The 16,813-nt window shown below is 43.6% G+C and overlaps 1 protein-coding gene across 1 annotated transcript; it reads right to left on the bottom strand.

Annotated features, from left to right (window-relative positions):
* Positions 1 to 232: 232 nt before the first annotated feature.
* On the bottom strand, positions 233 to 16,813 carry LOC4344906 (probable LRR receptor-like serine/threonine-protein kinase At1g56140). The gene is made up of 25 exons (XM_015793112.3): positions 16,671 to 16,813; positions 15,544 to 15,832; positions 15,276 to 15,465; positions 9,620 to 9,691; positions 8,761 to 8,832; positions 8,570 to 8,641; positions 6,997 to 7,068; positions 6,825 to 6,896; positions 6,676 to 6,747; positions 6,388 to 6,462; positions 6,204 to 6,275; positions 6,037 to 6,111; positions 5,474 to 5,545; positions 5,316 to 5,384; positions 5,084 to 5,149; positions 4,887 to 4,931; positions 4,723 to 4,787; positions 4,256 to 4,635; positions 3,918 to 4,119; positions 3,649 to 3,819; positions 3,199 to 3,317; positions 1,645 to 1,855; positions 1,316 to 1,547; positions 1,079 to 1,229; positions 233 to 1,007 (listed from the first exon to the last, which is right to left on the bottom strand). The coding sequence occupies exons 2-25, from the start codon at positions 15,701 to 15,703 to the stop codon at positions 609 to 611; spliced, it is 3,186 nt and encodes a 1,061-aa protein (XP_015648598.1). The 5' UTR covers positions 15,704 to 15,832; positions 16,671 to 16,813; the 3' UTR covers positions 233 to 608.

Below are 16,813 nucleotides of genomic sequence, written 5' to 3'. Positions count from 1 at the left end.
AGAGAGATCTTGCCGAAGTCGTTGGTGATGAAGTCGAGGCTGCCGAACCGAAACGCCTGCCCGGGAGGGAAGACGAGGTCGTCGATGCCGGAGACGGAACCCATTGCACTGATCGGCGAAAAGCTTGACGCGACCCCTACCTGGCGCGCCAACTGTCGAAACAAGATTTCGGCAATACTAAAAGGGGGGTGGCTATCAAGCTCGAAAAGTGGATGGGTTTGGAGACAAAGGATTTATACAGGTTCAGGCCTTCTTATTCAAGAAGTAATACCCTACTCCTGTCCGGGGATGAATCCGCCGAGTGTATTATTGAATGTATGATCTCAAAGAGAATTGTGTGTCCTAAGAAGGACTCGGACCCCTCCTTATATAGGGGAAGGAGTCCGTATTATAAGGTATAACTCATATCCCTAACGGAATACGAAAATACAGATAAAATACAATCGTAACCGACTAAATCTACGGGTATTTCCTTGACGTACAAGTTAAGAAACAAACCCGAGATACAATAAAGATATTCTATCTATATTCGGTATCCTATATCCAGTCTAAATATAACCGCCGTGTAGATATGGGGTATCCATAATCTCCACAATCATCTATCTTCCCTAATCAATCTCACAGCTAGAACAAGGCGACAGTGCTAAAGGGGAGGTGTCCCTGTGAAATTTGGGTTTGCTGCTTGAGCTTGATGGCATGCTGCCTTGGGTACCTGAAGATTGCTGTATCGATGATCCTGAGAAGTAGCCTGCTATGAAGCCATCATTCTCACTCCTGATCTGCGACTGAGGGATATAGCTAGGCCTCGCATTTGCTTCCACTTCAACCGTCTCGATATCTTCTGTAAGAATGGACACGACTTTCGACATCGGTGGGCGTTGATGAGGCAAGCCCATTGTGCAAAGAAGAATGACGTTGATGACTCGCATGACCTCTTCCTGGTTGAATTCTGTGAGTTTTGGGTCTAATATTTCAAGTGGCTGCTTGTTCTCATGCAAACACCATGCCTGTGAGTTGATTTAGTTAGTTAGTTAAATAAATTTGATGTGTAAGTTTGAGAAAGTATTAACATACATACCCATCCAAGTAGGTATTTCTTATCATCCTCGACGCTATCATCAAAGTTTGGCCTTCCTGCAATGATTTCCATTGCCACGATTCCAAATGCAAAAACATCAGCTTTCTCCGTGAGATGGCCCATCATGGCATACTCAGGTGCGAGATAACCTCTAAAAAGTAAGAACACGATAATGTTGGTCGATTGATCTTCTGTCATGAATACGACATAGAAATATATGCAAAGAAATGTTCTTACAGCGTGCCTGCAACTCCTGTGCTAACATGAGTCATGCTGTCATTATAATGCCTAGCAAGCCCAAAGTCAGAGATCTTGGGATTGAGGTTAGCATCAAGTAAGACATTGCTGGTTTTGATGTCCCTGTGCACTATTCGTGTGCTAGACTCCTCGTGAAGATATGCTAGGCCTCTTGCTATGCCTACGCATATCTCAAAGCGGGTTCTCCAGTCTAGTTTCAAGCTTGCCTTGCCTGCACACATACAAAAGTTTTATGCACCTTGGAAGTTTGGTGCAAATTTCATCAAAGCTGTGTCTAGTTTAGGAGGTCCAGAAAAGAAAAACAATACCTAGGATTGCTCGATCAAGGCTCCCGTTTTCCATATATTCATAGACCAAAAGTGGGGCATCACTCTCAATGCAACAACCATGCAACTTCACAAGGTTTCGATGTTGAACTGCAGATATTGTTGCAATTTCTGTCATGAACTCCCTTTTCCCTTGATGAGATGTTGCAGATAACTGCTTCACGGCTACCATTCTCCCATCAAGTAGCTTACCCTTCATACATAATATACAAATACTACTACCAATCATGAATTCGGAAAGCAAATAAAACATAACTGTAATACACCTAGCAAATTATTAATAGTGATTAGCTGCTTTGAGACAAACAGTGAGAGTATGGAGAAAGCTGAAAATATATAGAACAGAATGTAGATTGTAGAATGATACTATTATACAGTAATTTGCTAATGTTTACAAACAAAATCCCACAAAAGAAAGGCCAGCTATGTTGTAAAATATTCCCAATCAAACCATATGGATTAGAGGATTTTTACGGTACAATATACTAGTAGTATATACTACCAGTATAAATAATCTAATGGTTCAGATTAATTTGATCTTCCACTCAATTAGCTTGTAATATAAATTAAAAAAAGGTATATTTGTCTTTTAATAAGGGGTATTTTTATTTTTATTTTTTGTTTTCCTTTGACGGATCCCGCTCGAGCGAAATCTTTCGCCTTCCTTCATCACGGCGATCGACCACCGCGCCCACATGCCACACGCACCCCGCGCCACCGCAATGTACTAGTAAGATGGTATTTTAGCCAGAGGAATTAATGAACTTCACATGCCATATTGAAAAGCAAGGATAAGATTACTGTGCCCATGGCAGAGATTGAGCAGCAGCATTTTTCATCACCAACAGAAGAATTCATTTGCAGAAGTCAGCACCAGCAATAGGATAATTTTTCGTCACCAACTAACATAGGTTTGGTGGACACAGTATATACACCAGGTAGAGTATAACAGATCCAACGTACAGATTCATCTATCAATTTTATGGATCATGGTTCTGCATGTTAGACCTTAACAGTGGGAGCAAGAGGTCGGAGGTGGGAGGTGGGATGAGGCAGCGGGCTTGACGTGGCCAACCTCGCTGCCATGGTTTGGAGAAGGCAGAGGTTGGATACGGAGGAGAAAGCCGGCGGCTAGGGTGGGAGCCTGGGAGGCATGGTGCCGGGGACGCGGGAGAAGCCGAGTGGGGAAGGAATCGCGACGCCTCCACGTGCGTCTTCTTCGTATTATGGAAGAGCACTACGACCACACGACGAGATCGACAGGGTACTCCTGATTGAAACAAATTCTGAACTTCAAATGGCTAAAAAGCCCTTTCCAGATTTTTTACCAAATATCAAACATACCCTTTTATATACTGTTAGTATATACTTGCAGTACAATGTATCGTAAAAGTCCTCTATGGATTAACTCTACCAATTACAACATAGAAAGGGAGATTTTGCAACCATGTCTTGGTTTGGGGAACCACATCCAGCATATGCTCAACTAGTAAAGTGCATAGGTTTCCAAGTTTTGAGGAAAGGCATCTAACTTACCTTGTAAACAAGTCCGTACCCTCCTCTTCCGAGAATGTTTTGAGTACTAAAGTTGTCAGTAGCTGATTTTATTTCTCCATAACTAAATACATTAGGCGTTCCCACTATGCTGAGGAGCTCTGCAAGTTCACAGAATCACATTATAGCAGAAGGGAAGCACTTAACAGTTACTTCCTCCGTATTTTAATGTATGACGCCGTTGACTTTTTAACAAACGTTTGATCTTTCGTCTTATTCAAAAATTTTATGTAATTATAATTTATTTTATTGTGACTTGATTTATCATCAAATATTCTTTAAGTATGACATAAGTATTTTTATATTTGTATAAAAATTTTGAATAAGACGAGTAGTCAAACGTTGGTTAAAAAGTCAACGGCGTCATACATTAAAATACAGAGGGAGTATTTATTTGTAAGATTATCACAACAGTTTTTCAGCATGCATTACCTTCCATCTCGACCTCTAACCTTTTACGTTTCTGTGTCCAAACAAAAGTTCCTGTAACTGCTAGAAGTCCTACAATAACAGCACTGACTACAACTCCAACAACCAAACCTCTTCTACCGCTGCTTGTATTCTCACCGTTAGTCGTGTTGTTTATGTTTAGACCAGGATCCCCTTCAATGCAGTAAGAGTTTAGATAATAGAAAATGGATTATTGTTCTAAGATGATCTCCTAGAAATAATTATGCTTTTAGCAAGATAAGCATCAGTACCCGAAAAAGAGACACTTAATGCTGAGATAGATGGCCCATAGAACCCTAGGGTAGGAATGCAACAAGTGCCTTTTCCAGCCCAGAAGAGATGAATCTCCATGAAATTGTTTGTAACGTCAGTAAAGTATTGCCTTTCAACAGGAGTATTTGATTTTTCATTTGCATATTTCTTTATATCAAAGTCCTGTTCTTTGCGCTCTCCCTGCACCAAGCAGGTAAAAAAAATTAAGATTCTTGTATTCAAAAAATTAATGAAACATATTTGAATCAATTTAGCAGATGATACAGGATGGAAACTACTCTTGTTATTATCACTATCACAGTGACGAATTAGTCACCTGAATGTATATATCGAAAATCCTCCTTCCCATGCTTTGCCAGATCTGTCCATCTGGGAAGATCTCTGCAAATTTTAGTGCAACAATGTACTTACCATTCTTGAGCCCAATGCCATAGTATCTCAGAGAAGAGGGTGACGTTCTAGCTGTCTGGAATAGTTCACTATCAAGTGTTTTGTTAAACTGATTTGAAGTGTATATAATGTAACTTCTATTAGGTTCACCCATGTAGAATTTCCCAGTATTGCTAACACCCCATCTCACTGGCCTTGTAACGTAGTATGATGCACCTTGTAGATTGGCACCGTCAGATTCATAAATGAACTTATCGTCGCTTTTAACGGATCTGGAACCACCGCAATCTACCGCAAAAGAGGAATCTACAATATAACAGAATCATATAAGCGATATAGAACTTGGTGTTGCCCAAAGCAGGTATTGATATGGATCAGGAGACAAGAGCTCACACTCTGGTTGACCAAGGAAACATGGAGTATCTTGCTGGAGACATTCTAGCCCTGAAGGCAAAATACTACAAGCACAATATATAATTCATGGCATAATTAGATGTTTACAACTTTCTGTTTGTAATAGAGACAAGGGGAATCTAGGTGAAGGGGAAAAATCGAACCTGCTGTTAGAGCTATCTATCATAAAGTTGTTCCACACCAAATTCCTAAGAGAAGTATAAAGCACATAGGTTAGATCAGAAGATGTGATGTTTTGGCACCGAAATTGCAATATTGATATCCAGATTGAAAATACAGTAGATATGCATGAATTTATTCTGCCTTCTAATTAAATAGGTATTAGGATATAGAACCCTACACGTTTAAATTTTTTGTGCTAACCCAAGCAGGAAATCTTCCAGAAAGCATGTTATATGACAAATCTCTGCAAAAGAAATTTGAAGAAATATGTTGATAAAAATAAATAAAGGACAAGACACACCATCAACTAACTAATTAAATAAATCCGCATAGTGCATCTACATACTGTCAGGATGCTGGCCAAATTAATTGGTAAAAAACAACTGAATAAAATAGAACAAACTACTTACATAGTAGTAAGTGAAGGGCTTATGGTAGTGTTGGGCAGGCTCCCATTAAGGTTATTGCTCCCAAGAAATCTGGTTCCTATAAACTTTAGTTTGGGAAATTCGAAACTATTAGTTTGAGATAAATTTCAAAACAATATATTCTATACATGATTCCTTACAGGAAAACGAGCATTGGAAGGTTCATAATTGTTGGAGGAACCATGCCTGTGATGCTGTTAAAACTTAAATCCCTGCCTCGCCAGAGAAGACATAATTAATTAAAGAGCAAACAGTTCAACACCATAACATGCACTTTACTAGCTCTCACATACAAGCAGTTCAACACCAACTCATCAAATAGGTTTTAAATTTAACATTCCACCAAAGAATGCTTACCGTACATACGTAACTGAGTTGTACAGCATTTTTGAGAAGTTAATGAAGTATGGCTGTCATATAATGGTAAACAGTTACTCCCTCCGTCCAAAAAAACATAACCCTGGTTTCTATGCCCAATGTTTGACCGTTCGTCTTATTTGAAAAAATTATTAAAAAAATTAAAAAGACAAGTCACGCACAAAGTATTAATCATGTTTTATCATCTAACAACAATAAAAATACGAATTATAAAAAAATTTCATATAAGACGGACAGTCAAAGTTGGACACGCAAACCCATGGTTTGTCTTTTTTTAGGACGGATGGAGTAAGTTCTTTTTTTTTTTGTTAAAATGAATGCTTACAAGTCCGTGAGGTTCTTAAAATTTGAGAAGTCCACTGAAGTCAGCTTGTCAGATATGTTGCAGTTTCGCAGGGTTCTGTAAGAAGTGAAAGAAAAAAAACTTCAGGATATTCCACAAATGCCAAAATATGGACTAATTAAATTAAGAGCATGCAAATGCCATCGTACAGAGCATTCAAGGATGTCATGTTAGACACAAAATCCAAGGAAGACACCTCTCCTGTTAAATCACCTATCCACCTTTTCAATATAAAAGATAACAATTCAAAAAATGGCATTAATTAACTGCAACAAGCACACAACAGGTGTCTCCCAAAGTCCCAAAGTAGCTAGGGTTACAGGAAGAGCATACAAACTACTATTCAACTTGACAAGCTTTGAAAGACTTGCAGGAATGGGGCCTTCAATTTTGTTTCCTTGGAGCTTCCTGCATGGCCACATATATATTCATTTTAAAACGTATAAAACTGTAGTTCATTACGCAATTAAATGCGAGTATGTGACACATTTAGGCAGAACGTTTATTTTATTCTTTTTATACATAAAAACGGCTAAATGAACATTGAGAACATAAGTGGTCATATTTTTACATGATATTCTTGCGTACCCCACCCAAAGAAAAAATCAAGTTGCAACTTACAGTACTTCCAAATTTGACAAGTTTCCAATATAATCCGGTATTTTCCCAGTGAAATCATTATCTGATGCTCGTCTGGACGTGTAGAAACAAAGTTAATGCACTGATGGTATCGAACACTTTCTTAAATATAAAGTGTAATCAGAATTTACAATGCTCTCAGGTTCTTAAGCTTGGAAAGGGTTAATGGTAGGTCCCCGCTTAAACCACAGCTATCAATATACCTGCATAATTGGACGAGTAGTGATACGTTCAGCTTATCAATTATGATGCACATGCATGTTGTTGGAAGAAAAAGTGAGACATGAAGAAACAAGACATAACAGTCGTTCAAGTTCAGTTAAGTATTGAATTTCGTCAGGAAGTACGCCAACAAACTTAGTCATGCTAAGGCTCCTGAAACACACACAAAAAAAGGGGGTTCAGAGAAAAAAAGTATGCAATTGGGAAATTAAATGAAAAATCAAGGTGCTTGATTTATGCAGAGAAGTACTTTTAATTGTCTGACTAATTTCTAAACACCCGTTTTTTTAACAAATTGATCCTTTTTAAAAACTTATTTTGAAATTAGTCTCTGCAAAAAACTTCAACCAAAAATAGGTCGTTGACTCAGCGCCATTGACCTTGGCGCTAAGCTATAACGTTTTAGCGCCAACCTCGCTCTAATCCGAGATGGCGTTATTTCGTTGAGTCATCATAGCTCAGCGCCAAATAACTTGGCGCTGAGGTCTCAACGGTTTAAATAGTAGCGCAAACAACATGTAGAAGCAAAATTGTGATAGCCTAGTGGTTGATTGCGGAAGGTTGTGTGCCCAAAGGTGCCAGGATCGTATCCTTGTATCCCTCCCCTTCTGCTTTCTTTTGTATTTTTGGGTTTTTTTCTCTTGCCTACTCACTTATTGTTTACAAAAATGAATGTTCCGTGTGTAAATTTGTTTTATTTTGAATTTGATTTTGAGTGCCAATATAAAAGAAGTATATGCTCCTTTCAAATTTTATAATTTAATTTATTTTGAATTTTATTTGAAATTTCAGTTTAAGTTCTCATTTGCCATATAGTATACCACTTCAATATATTTTTTTCAAATTCAAAAAAAGTTGCATATTAAACATATATTTTGAAGATAGTATTACGAGAAAAAAAAGGAAAAAATAAATAAAGATAGAAAAAGAAAATGAGAGAAAAAATAAAAAACATATATTAATAAAGAGTGAGAGAGAGAAGAAAAAGGGAAAACTAAATAAAGATAGAAAAAGAAAACGAGAGAAAAAAAAAGAAAAAACATATTAATAAAGAGTGAGAGAGAGAAAAAGAAAAAACAAAGAGTGAGAGAGGGAAAAAAAAGAAAAAACATATTAATAAAGAGAGAGAGAGAAAAAGAAAAAACAAAGAGTGAGAGAGAGAAGAAAAAGGAAAAACTAAAAAGAAACAAAAATAGGTGGGATGGGAATCAAACCCTGCTCCTTAAGGTTAGAGTAGACCTCCACTACCATTATGCTATCAGTAGGACTTTGCTAGATATGCCTCCATATTAATTTAAATCGTTGGGACCTCAGCGCCAAGTTATTTGGCGCTGAGCAATGATGACTCAGCGTCCTCACGTCACCTTGGATTAGAGCTTAGCGCCAACATCGTTGGCGCTGAAACGTTATAGCTTAGCGCCAAAGTTAATGGCGCTGAGTCCACGGTCTATTTTTGGTTGAAGTTTTTTGCATGGACTAGTTTCGAAATAAGTTTTTGAAAAGGATCAATTTGTTAAAAAAAGGGTCTAAACCCAACGAGCTTGTGAGATAATGAGAATAACAAAAATAATAACAGATGAAACAGCTCTGTAAATTTTTATCCTGCTGTATTTGTTCACACAGTAACTGAAGATGTTAGTTTCCCAGTTCTTACAATGATATAAGATTCTTGAGGTTCCAAAGCTCCCTTGGTAAAACTCCACTTAACGCATTAAACGCCACATATCTTTGCAGTTTTTTGAAAAGAGAATAACGTAAGTTATGTGCTACACAAGACATCATGTAACAATGATAACTCTTTAAGTTGAAATACTTCCAATCATATATTTGAATTGTAATTCTTACAGTTCCCTCAGGTAAGTCATATTCCCAATGAATGTCGGTAAATATCCAGTCAAGTAATTTTGATCTAGATTCCTGAAAGCACATCATGTAAGCAGTAATTAATTAATAAGATACAAATATTCAGAACGTAGTTAAGTTGGACTGTGATAACCACTTCATGTAAGCAGTACAGAAGAACCCTATGTAGTATGCTCTTTACAAAATTATCCGTTGCACTGGCACCAATATTCAGAGCACGGTCGAGTTAGACTACATTTTCGAGCTGTCGAAACAACGTATCTACTGAGATTAACAAATAAAGTGACATATATGCTTAGAATTTTTGCACCTCTTGTAACCAGCATATCTACTTAAAGAATTGAAACTAATTAACAAAATCTGTACACCAAGTCTGAATGCTCTGTTCTCTCCATTATAATAAATAAGAGCACCCGCAATGGTAAAGTAATGAAACATGTACATCTCAGCGATAGATTAGATTAATAGTAAACCACTTTAATGGTATGTCTACATGGGTATCTATAGCTCTCTAATCCATTGCCTCGTTTTTCTCTATAGACTATCTTCAGGTTAGTAGATAGATTTGCTCTCTCTTCATTTAATCTCTTCCAAGTAGGAAAATATACTGACATGGATCTCTTGTAGAGAGCCTATAGATAACTATTGTGGGTGCCCTAAGTGTACAAGTGGAACCGAAAAACGTACGTCCATGCGCATGAAATTCAACAGTATTCACTTCTTTCTTATTTTTGTTTCCAGTTGCGTGCATAGAGCAATTATTTACAAGGAGCTGCAGCATTTATCATGTATTAATATCAGTGTCTTTTTTAACTTCAGTAGAGGAGGAAATAACTCGTACAAGTATGTCAGGTAAGTTAGATCTTGTAGTTCCTCTGGAATCTTCCCAACAACATTTAGTGCAAATACTTTCCTGTAAGAATAAATGCAGAACAGTAAGTCTGGTTTGTTAGTTTTGACAAATATCATGCACGATTAGCAGGCACAACTGATGAGGTGTGTTTGAGGAGAAAGAGATTGAGGAGATTGGGAAGATACGCAAAACGAGGTGAGCCATTAGCTCATAATTAATTGAGTATTAACTATTTTAAATTTTAAAAATGGATTAATATGATTTTTTTTAAAGCAACTTTCCTATAGAAATTTTTTTTGCAAAAAATGCACCGTTTAGTAGTTTGAAAAGCGTGCGTGCGGAAAACGAGACTCAATCTCTCCTATCTCCACATAACGAACAGAGCCTTAGATGCTCATGTCAAATACTATTCTGAGATGCTCATGTCAAATCTATTCTTGAGGGCCTTCCGTCGCTGGCACCGTGCCATTCATGCCCGAAGCACCAAAATGAGACACATCGTTCGGCTGGCAATTGAGGGCCTCCCTCCCCATGCGGCCGAGCCTGAAGAGCTCAAGCAGCTGTTGAACAAGGTGAACTGCCAGTTCACCGAATCCTTCCCGCCGAACAAGGTGGGCTAACAAGGTGGACATCGCTTCGCTGGTCCGGGTTCTGGTTCGGCGGGGGGGTTTTCAAAGGCTGTTGCAGCGCGTGCCCGTTTTGCCTGCATCCCCTCTGCAGCTCCCCGCTCGGCCGGCGGTGGTCGGTGCGTTCCCGAGGGAGTCTCTATGCTGGCTCTTGAGGCTTCACCCCCAGCTAAGTCGACGACTCCGCTCCTAGCTATCACGGCATCGCCTCTGGCTACGACGCCGCCGCCCCCGACTGCGCCTTTCCTGCCGCCGATGTCCAGTCCAGGGGGTGCTTCTCCGGTGCCGGCAGCCCCCACCTCCTGGGATGCCTCACCTTCGACGACTTCGCCGGTGCGCTGCCCGTTGTCACCGGCTCTGCCTCAGCTCTCTTCCCTAGGCTTGGCGGCTCTGGGCCCACCGTCCCCACGCGTCATTACTCACCCCTCGTCACAGCCCCGGCATGCATGGTTGTGGCCCCGCCTGTCAGGGAGATGGGTCTCCAAAGAGAGCTTTTTCCTGAGGAGCCATTAATGTCGACGCCTGCTTCGTCGTCACCGGTGCGCCCTGACGTCGATGCGTCATCGGTCCTGGCGCCCGCTGAGCGGGATGGAGATTTTTTCAACTTGCCGGGAGCGCGCCTCGCCCCCTCTTTTGGGCCGGCTTTGCTAGTCCCTGGCCCATTGGCTGTCTACCGCCACCATAGGGAGCTCACTGGCCCGCGGGCCTTTCCTCTTTATGGGCCAGGGGTGGAGGAGTGGGCTGACCCAGTCACTCTCTCTCCGCCGCGCAATCCTTCTCAATCTCCACCGCACGACAAAGCGGCTAGCAACCCAGAGGCGGCTGTTGATGGGCCACGGCCGCTCCCCGCCAGCCCAGTCACTCCATCTTCACCGTGCGTCTCTGCTCTGTCTCCACCGCGCGATGGAGCGGCCATCGATCCGGAGGCGTCTGCTACCGCGGCGGGCGGCCTTGGCCGATCTGGTGGGACCACCGCCTTCGTCGCTTCTCGGGAAGCGTCCCCGCCAACCTTGACACCGCCCGTCCCCGTACACTCCAAGGCGGAGCGAGCACCTTGCCGCCATGAATGGTGGGAAACATATCCACACGATCACCAGAGCACAGCGGGTGGTGATGAAGAGACTCGGCGTCATCGAGGATGAGAACAAAGCGGACGAACAGGATATCCTCCGGTACCTCGAGCTGTTCAAGGCTCCCCTGGCGCCATCTCATGTACAGGCGCTGGCGGCGTTCTGCAGTGTGGCGGTGCCGGCGGCGGCCTAAAACTGCCGCATCTGCCGCAATGTTGAAGCTTGTTGTTTCTCATGTCTTGTACTCTTTTGGTGTGGAATGTAAGGGGCCTAAACCACCCTGGCAAGATGTCCCTTGTAGCGGAAGTTGTTAGAACCTCTAGTGCTTCTATTTTTTGTTGTCAGGAGTCTAAATTAGATGTTTTAGATCGGTCTCTATCGATTCAGTCGTGTGGACATGCCCTGGATGGTGTTGATTTCATTCATGCTAGTGGAACAAGGGAGGGGGCCTGTTTACGGCTTGGCGGCGTGATCACTTCTCTGTTTCCTGTCTTCACAAGGGACGATGGTCGCTTTCTCTTTGTTTCTCCAACCTGGAAGGTGGGGCAAGTTGGACTCTCACCAATGTTTATGGCCCCCAATTGGACAGCGACAAATTGTTGTTTCTGGAGGAATTGCTGCTGGTTGGGCAGCTAGTGGTCGGGGCCTGGTGCGTGATTGGAGATTTCAACCTCTTGGGCGCGGACGGTGATAAAAACAATGGGAATGTAAATCGATGGTTGATCAGCAAGTTTAGGCACACCATTGACGCCCTTGAGCTGCGTGAGGTGTATCTGTTTGGGCGTCGCTATACATGGAGCAATGAGCAAGAACGACCGACTCTAACCAAAATCGATAAGGTGCTAATTAACGGAGATTGGGAGGAAATTTTCCGTGATGCTCACCTACAGGCGCTCAGCTCCTCTGCCTCTGATCACTGCCCCTGTTGCTGGCCTGCGATCAGATGATGCATAGGCCGAGGAAGTTCAAGTTCAAATCCTATTGGGCCAAATTGGAGGGTTTCGAGGATGTGGTCCGTCAGGCGTGGGCGGCAGCGCCGGCCAGCTCCAATGCACTCAGCAGCCTTCACTTCAAGCTGCGTGCAATTGCTGCTGCCTTACGGTCCTGGGGAGCCAAGCGTATCAGTGAGCTCTGTCAGCAACTCGCCATTGCCCATGAAGTAGTTTTCCAATTGGACAAGGCCCAGGATGATCGTCTTCTGTCGACTGGTGAAAGATCATTGCAGGCATCTCTAAAAGGCCGCTGCCTCGCGCTCGCCTCCCTGGAGCGCATTCGGCTCAGACAGTGTGCCCGCTTGCTTTTCCTGAAACATAGCGGCACCACAGCTCAATTCTTCCGCCTCAAAATCAATGCTCGTCGAAGGAAGAAGGCAATTCCCTCTATTTGTCAGGATGGCGTCATTGCAACAACTGAAGAGGACAAGCTTCAGGCTGCGTATGATTATTTTCTCAAAATTCTTGGCACGCCTTGCCCCCCATCGGCATCCCTTGCCTTCGATGCGATTGGCTTGGCGGTGCATGATTTCTCTAATTTGGAGCGTGACATTACTGAAGACGAGGCGATGAAGGCGATCATGGAAATGCCGAGCGACAAGGCACCGGGGCCGGATGGCTTTAGTGCCACCTTCTACAAGAAATGTTGGGAAATTATCAAGAATGATCTGGTGGCGGCTCTTAACTTAGCATGGAAATCCAATTTCCAGCTTCTTCACCTTGTTAACACAGCCTCAATTGTCCTGCTGCCAAAGAAGGAGGAACCGAATCAACTGTCAGATTTTCGGCCAATTAGTTTGATTCACAGCTTCGCCAAGATTCTCACCAAGATTTTGGCTTTGCGACTTGCGCCGAGGATGGATGAGCTAATTGGGCCGACACAGTCTGCTTTCATCAAGCGCCGAAGGATACAGGAGAATTTTCTATATGTGCAGGAGGGGGTGGTCAAAAACCTCCATCGTTCGAAAACGCCAGCCATGCTCTTGAAGATTGATATTGCGAAGGTGTTTGATACTGTTTCCTGGGAATTCCTTCTTGGTCTGCTCCGGCACCTGGGTTTTGGGGTCCGATGGAGGGATTGCATCGCGACCTTGCTCTTCATTGCCTCCACTTCTGTCATCATCAACGGCAGAGATACGCAACGGATCAGGCTTGCTCGTGGGTTGCGTCATGGGGATCCCCTCTCTCCACTGTTGTTCGTCATCGTCATGGAAGCTCTGGTGGCCCTATGTGCAACGGCTGTGCAGCGAGGAGAGCTTTCTCCTCTTGCCAATGTACATCTACCGCTGCGTGCCTCGCTCTATGCCGACGACGCGGTGATCTTCTTCCACCCCTCCAGACGCGATGCGCTGACAATCAATTTTGTGCTCAAGCTGATGGGTGAAGCATTGGGTTTGGTCTCTAATCTGCTTAAAAGTTCGTTAACACCAATTCACTGCTCTGATGCGCAAGTTGATGGAGTAACATATGTGTTGTCCTGCCCAGTCAAGTTGCTGCCAATTGTTTACCTCGGGTCGCCACTCTCCGTCAGAAAACCGACAAAGGAGCAAATTCAACCAATGATTGACCTGCTTGCAAAAAGCTTGGCTGGCTGGAAACCCAAGCTTTTATCCCCTGATGCCCGCCTATCGCTGATCAAACATGTCCTAATGGCCCTACCTCTTTACTTCATGTTAGTTTTGGAACACCCTGTCTGGGCGATCAACGAAATAGAGAAGAAATGCCGGGGATTTCATTGGAAAGGTGATGAAGAGGCGGCTGGGTCGTGTAGCCTTATAGCCTGGGATAAACTCTGTCGTCCGTTCGAGTATGGTGGATTGGGGATCAGAAATCTTCATTTGATGGGCATTGCTCTCCGTGCTAGGTGGATATATCTGGTTGCGCCGAACGCAGCCGGAGCGACCGTGGGCGCGTTTCGCGCCGCCGGCGGATAAGAAGACACTGCATTGTTTCGCCATCAGTTGCAAGGTGGTCTTGGGGAATGGAGAAGATGCTCTATTTTGTAAAGACAATTGGTTGCCGGATGGTGGTTCAGTGGAAAACAGAGCACCTATCCTCTTCTTTTTCGTTAAGAATAGTGGGATGACTGTGGCGGCTGCTCTCCGTAATAATTCCTAGGTCTCAGATATCAGAGGCGGCCTCTCGGTTCAGGCGTTGGGCGAATATCTAGATCTGTGGGAGGTGATCGCTGGAATCTCTCGACCCTGCTAGTCGGGATGAGATGATATGGAAGGCAGCTCCGAATGGTGTGTTCTCTATGCGTTCAACCTATTCCCTGTTTTCGGCAGGCAGGATGAAGTGCCCTATTGGCAAGATTATTTGGAAATCCCGTGCACCGGCGAGATGCAAGTTCTTTATGTTTCTCGCCATGCGCAACGCTTGCCTCACCGCCGACAATCTACAACGCCGCGGATGGAGCCTTCCCAGGTGTGCCATCTGTGCTCCAACGACGGGGAAACCTGTCAGCACATCTTCATGGACTGCGCTTACACCCAGCAGATTTGGGGTCGGGTGCGCACGCGTCTGGGCCTTTCGTGCTCTTCGCCGTCGGCGGATAGCACGGAAATCTGTTGCTAAGGTTGACCGCAAAACATTCGATGCGGGGTTATACTTGTAACTTGGTTGATTTGGAAAGAGCGAAACGCGAGGGTGTTCGATGGAATTGCGGCAACGGTTCCCGAGCTCTTCTCGGCCATGGGGGATGAATGGGAGACCTGGATGGCTGTAGGTCTTGTTAGCCCCATTTACCACTCTGTAGCAAATTTTGTTGTGAGATTTTAGCCTTTTCTTTTGTGTCGGTAATTGTGGTGCTTTGACGCACCTCGCAACCTTACATTCCTGTTCTTTCTCTTAATATACATAGGCCGACTATTTGCTGGCCTGGCGAAAAAAAAATTCTATTCTTAGATGCTCATGTCGTCCCCGCAAAAAGAAAAAAAAGACGATAGCTGCTTACAGCTGGGTGATATGGCAGACGGTGCCGTTGATGTAGGAGCAGTCGCACTTGATGCCGGGGTTGTTCTTGGGGTTGCCGTCGAGGTCGGTGCTGTCGTCGACGGCGACGCCGTAGCATGGCTCGTCGGCCATCTTCCACAGCGGCGACGTCGTCTTGCCCCATCTCCCCAATATCGCGTCCAGCGCCGCCACTGCAGCAAAACCAGAAACCTTTAGGAGTTAGTGCTTAAAACTTTAAAAAGAGGTGTAAAAAATGTGCAGACATGTACCTTCTTTTGGATCTGTCCTGGCCTGCGTCACCTGCTGCTGCTGCTGAGCTCGAGCAGCCAGCAAGAGGAGCAGCAGCATCTGAAGCAGCACAGCACCATTCATCCTTCTTGCGTTGGTTGTTTCTCCTTTCTCTGTCTCCAATTTCACTGGTGTGTGCATGGATGACTACAAATGGAGATGCAGAGAATGAGATACACCATCTTGCATGTTTAATGCCATTGCATCTGAACCATCTCCATTGACGCGACGACTTGCAAGTTGCTACTGGCGTAAGTCGTCGACACAGCACTGCAGAAAGAGGTGTGACACTCTCCTGTCACAACTCTCACAAGTAAAGACATGCTTAGGACAGAGACAGGTTTTCCAAATAAAATTTTTACCACCGATATCTATGGTAATACATCAGTAAAAGCCACTAAGTTGTGTATTACAAAATGTACTTCTAGACAACTCTGCTTAATCTTGCATGATAAGAATATTATTACTAGATATCGACAGCTGAAGATTGTACATATTTGGGGACCAAATTAAAATGTCAGTTATATTTGATCAGAGGGAAACTGAAGTAAGTCAGGAGGCAAATGAACTGAACATTAACAAGCAAGTTGTTGTCACGCTTTCTAGTCCTACTAAAACTACACATTGTCTTTGTGGGCTCTACGTGCTCTTGTAAGGTGAGCTGTCTCAATCAGAGAAGAAAAATGTTTTGAAAGAAAAATCAGAGAAATTAAGCAGTGATAGAAACTATAGACCAGGTACATAATCATTGGCTGAAACAAACTGTGCGGCTAGCGGAGTAGAGCGAACCTAAAAGATTTCATCAAGGCCTGTGCCAAGTATATATCTAACGACCCAAAATTGAGATTTGAGAGTAGAAGAACAACTGGTCGCCCGTCGCCCGTCGGCAGACATGTGCCTCTCCAAGTGAACTTTTGTTAAGAACTTTTAGAGCCAGTTTATTTCTGGGTCTCTAAAATTCCGAAACCGCAGCATATCGGAAGGTTCGAATGACATTTTCAACCAAACTTTGAAATATGAACAAACATTCGCTGCATTCGAGTGTATCACCCTGTGCGAGGGGATACATGGGTCGGTGCGAGGGGAAGGAAGAGGCGGAATGGCGTACCTGTGCCTGAAGCCGGCCGGCTGCTCCGGGAGAAGGGATGTTCATCCGGCGTCCCTCGAGCTCCATGCATGGCGGCTCCACCGCGCCGAGAAGGGGCAGGTGAGCCGCTGCCAGTGCCGTGCGACGGGAGGGGTGGTTGGTGA

The sequence above is a fragment of the Oryza sativa genome, chromosome 8, assembly GCF_034140825.1.
Source record: "Oryza sativa Japonica Group chromosome 8, ASM3414082v1".
NCBI lineage: Eukaryota > Viridiplantae > Streptophyta > Magnoliopsida > Poales > Poaceae > Oryza > Oryza sativa.
This window is presented reverse-complemented; position numbering and strand designations above follow the sequence as displayed.

Bases quoted from the DNA above. Each gene is read 5' to 3' on its own strand.
- LOC4344906 (XM_015793112.3), bottom strand. From the start codon at position 15,703: ATGCACACACCAGTGAAATTGGAGACAGAGAAAGGAGAAACAACCAAC. The intron at 6,748-6,824 runs GTAAATTCTGAT...CTACACGTCCAG, and splicing joins CTTAAGAACCTGAGAGCATT to ACGAGCATCAGATAATGATT. The intron at 1,856-3,198 runs GTAAGTTAGATG...TTATGTATGAAG, and splicing joins GGTACGGACTTGTTTACAAG to GGTAAGCTACTTGATGGGAG.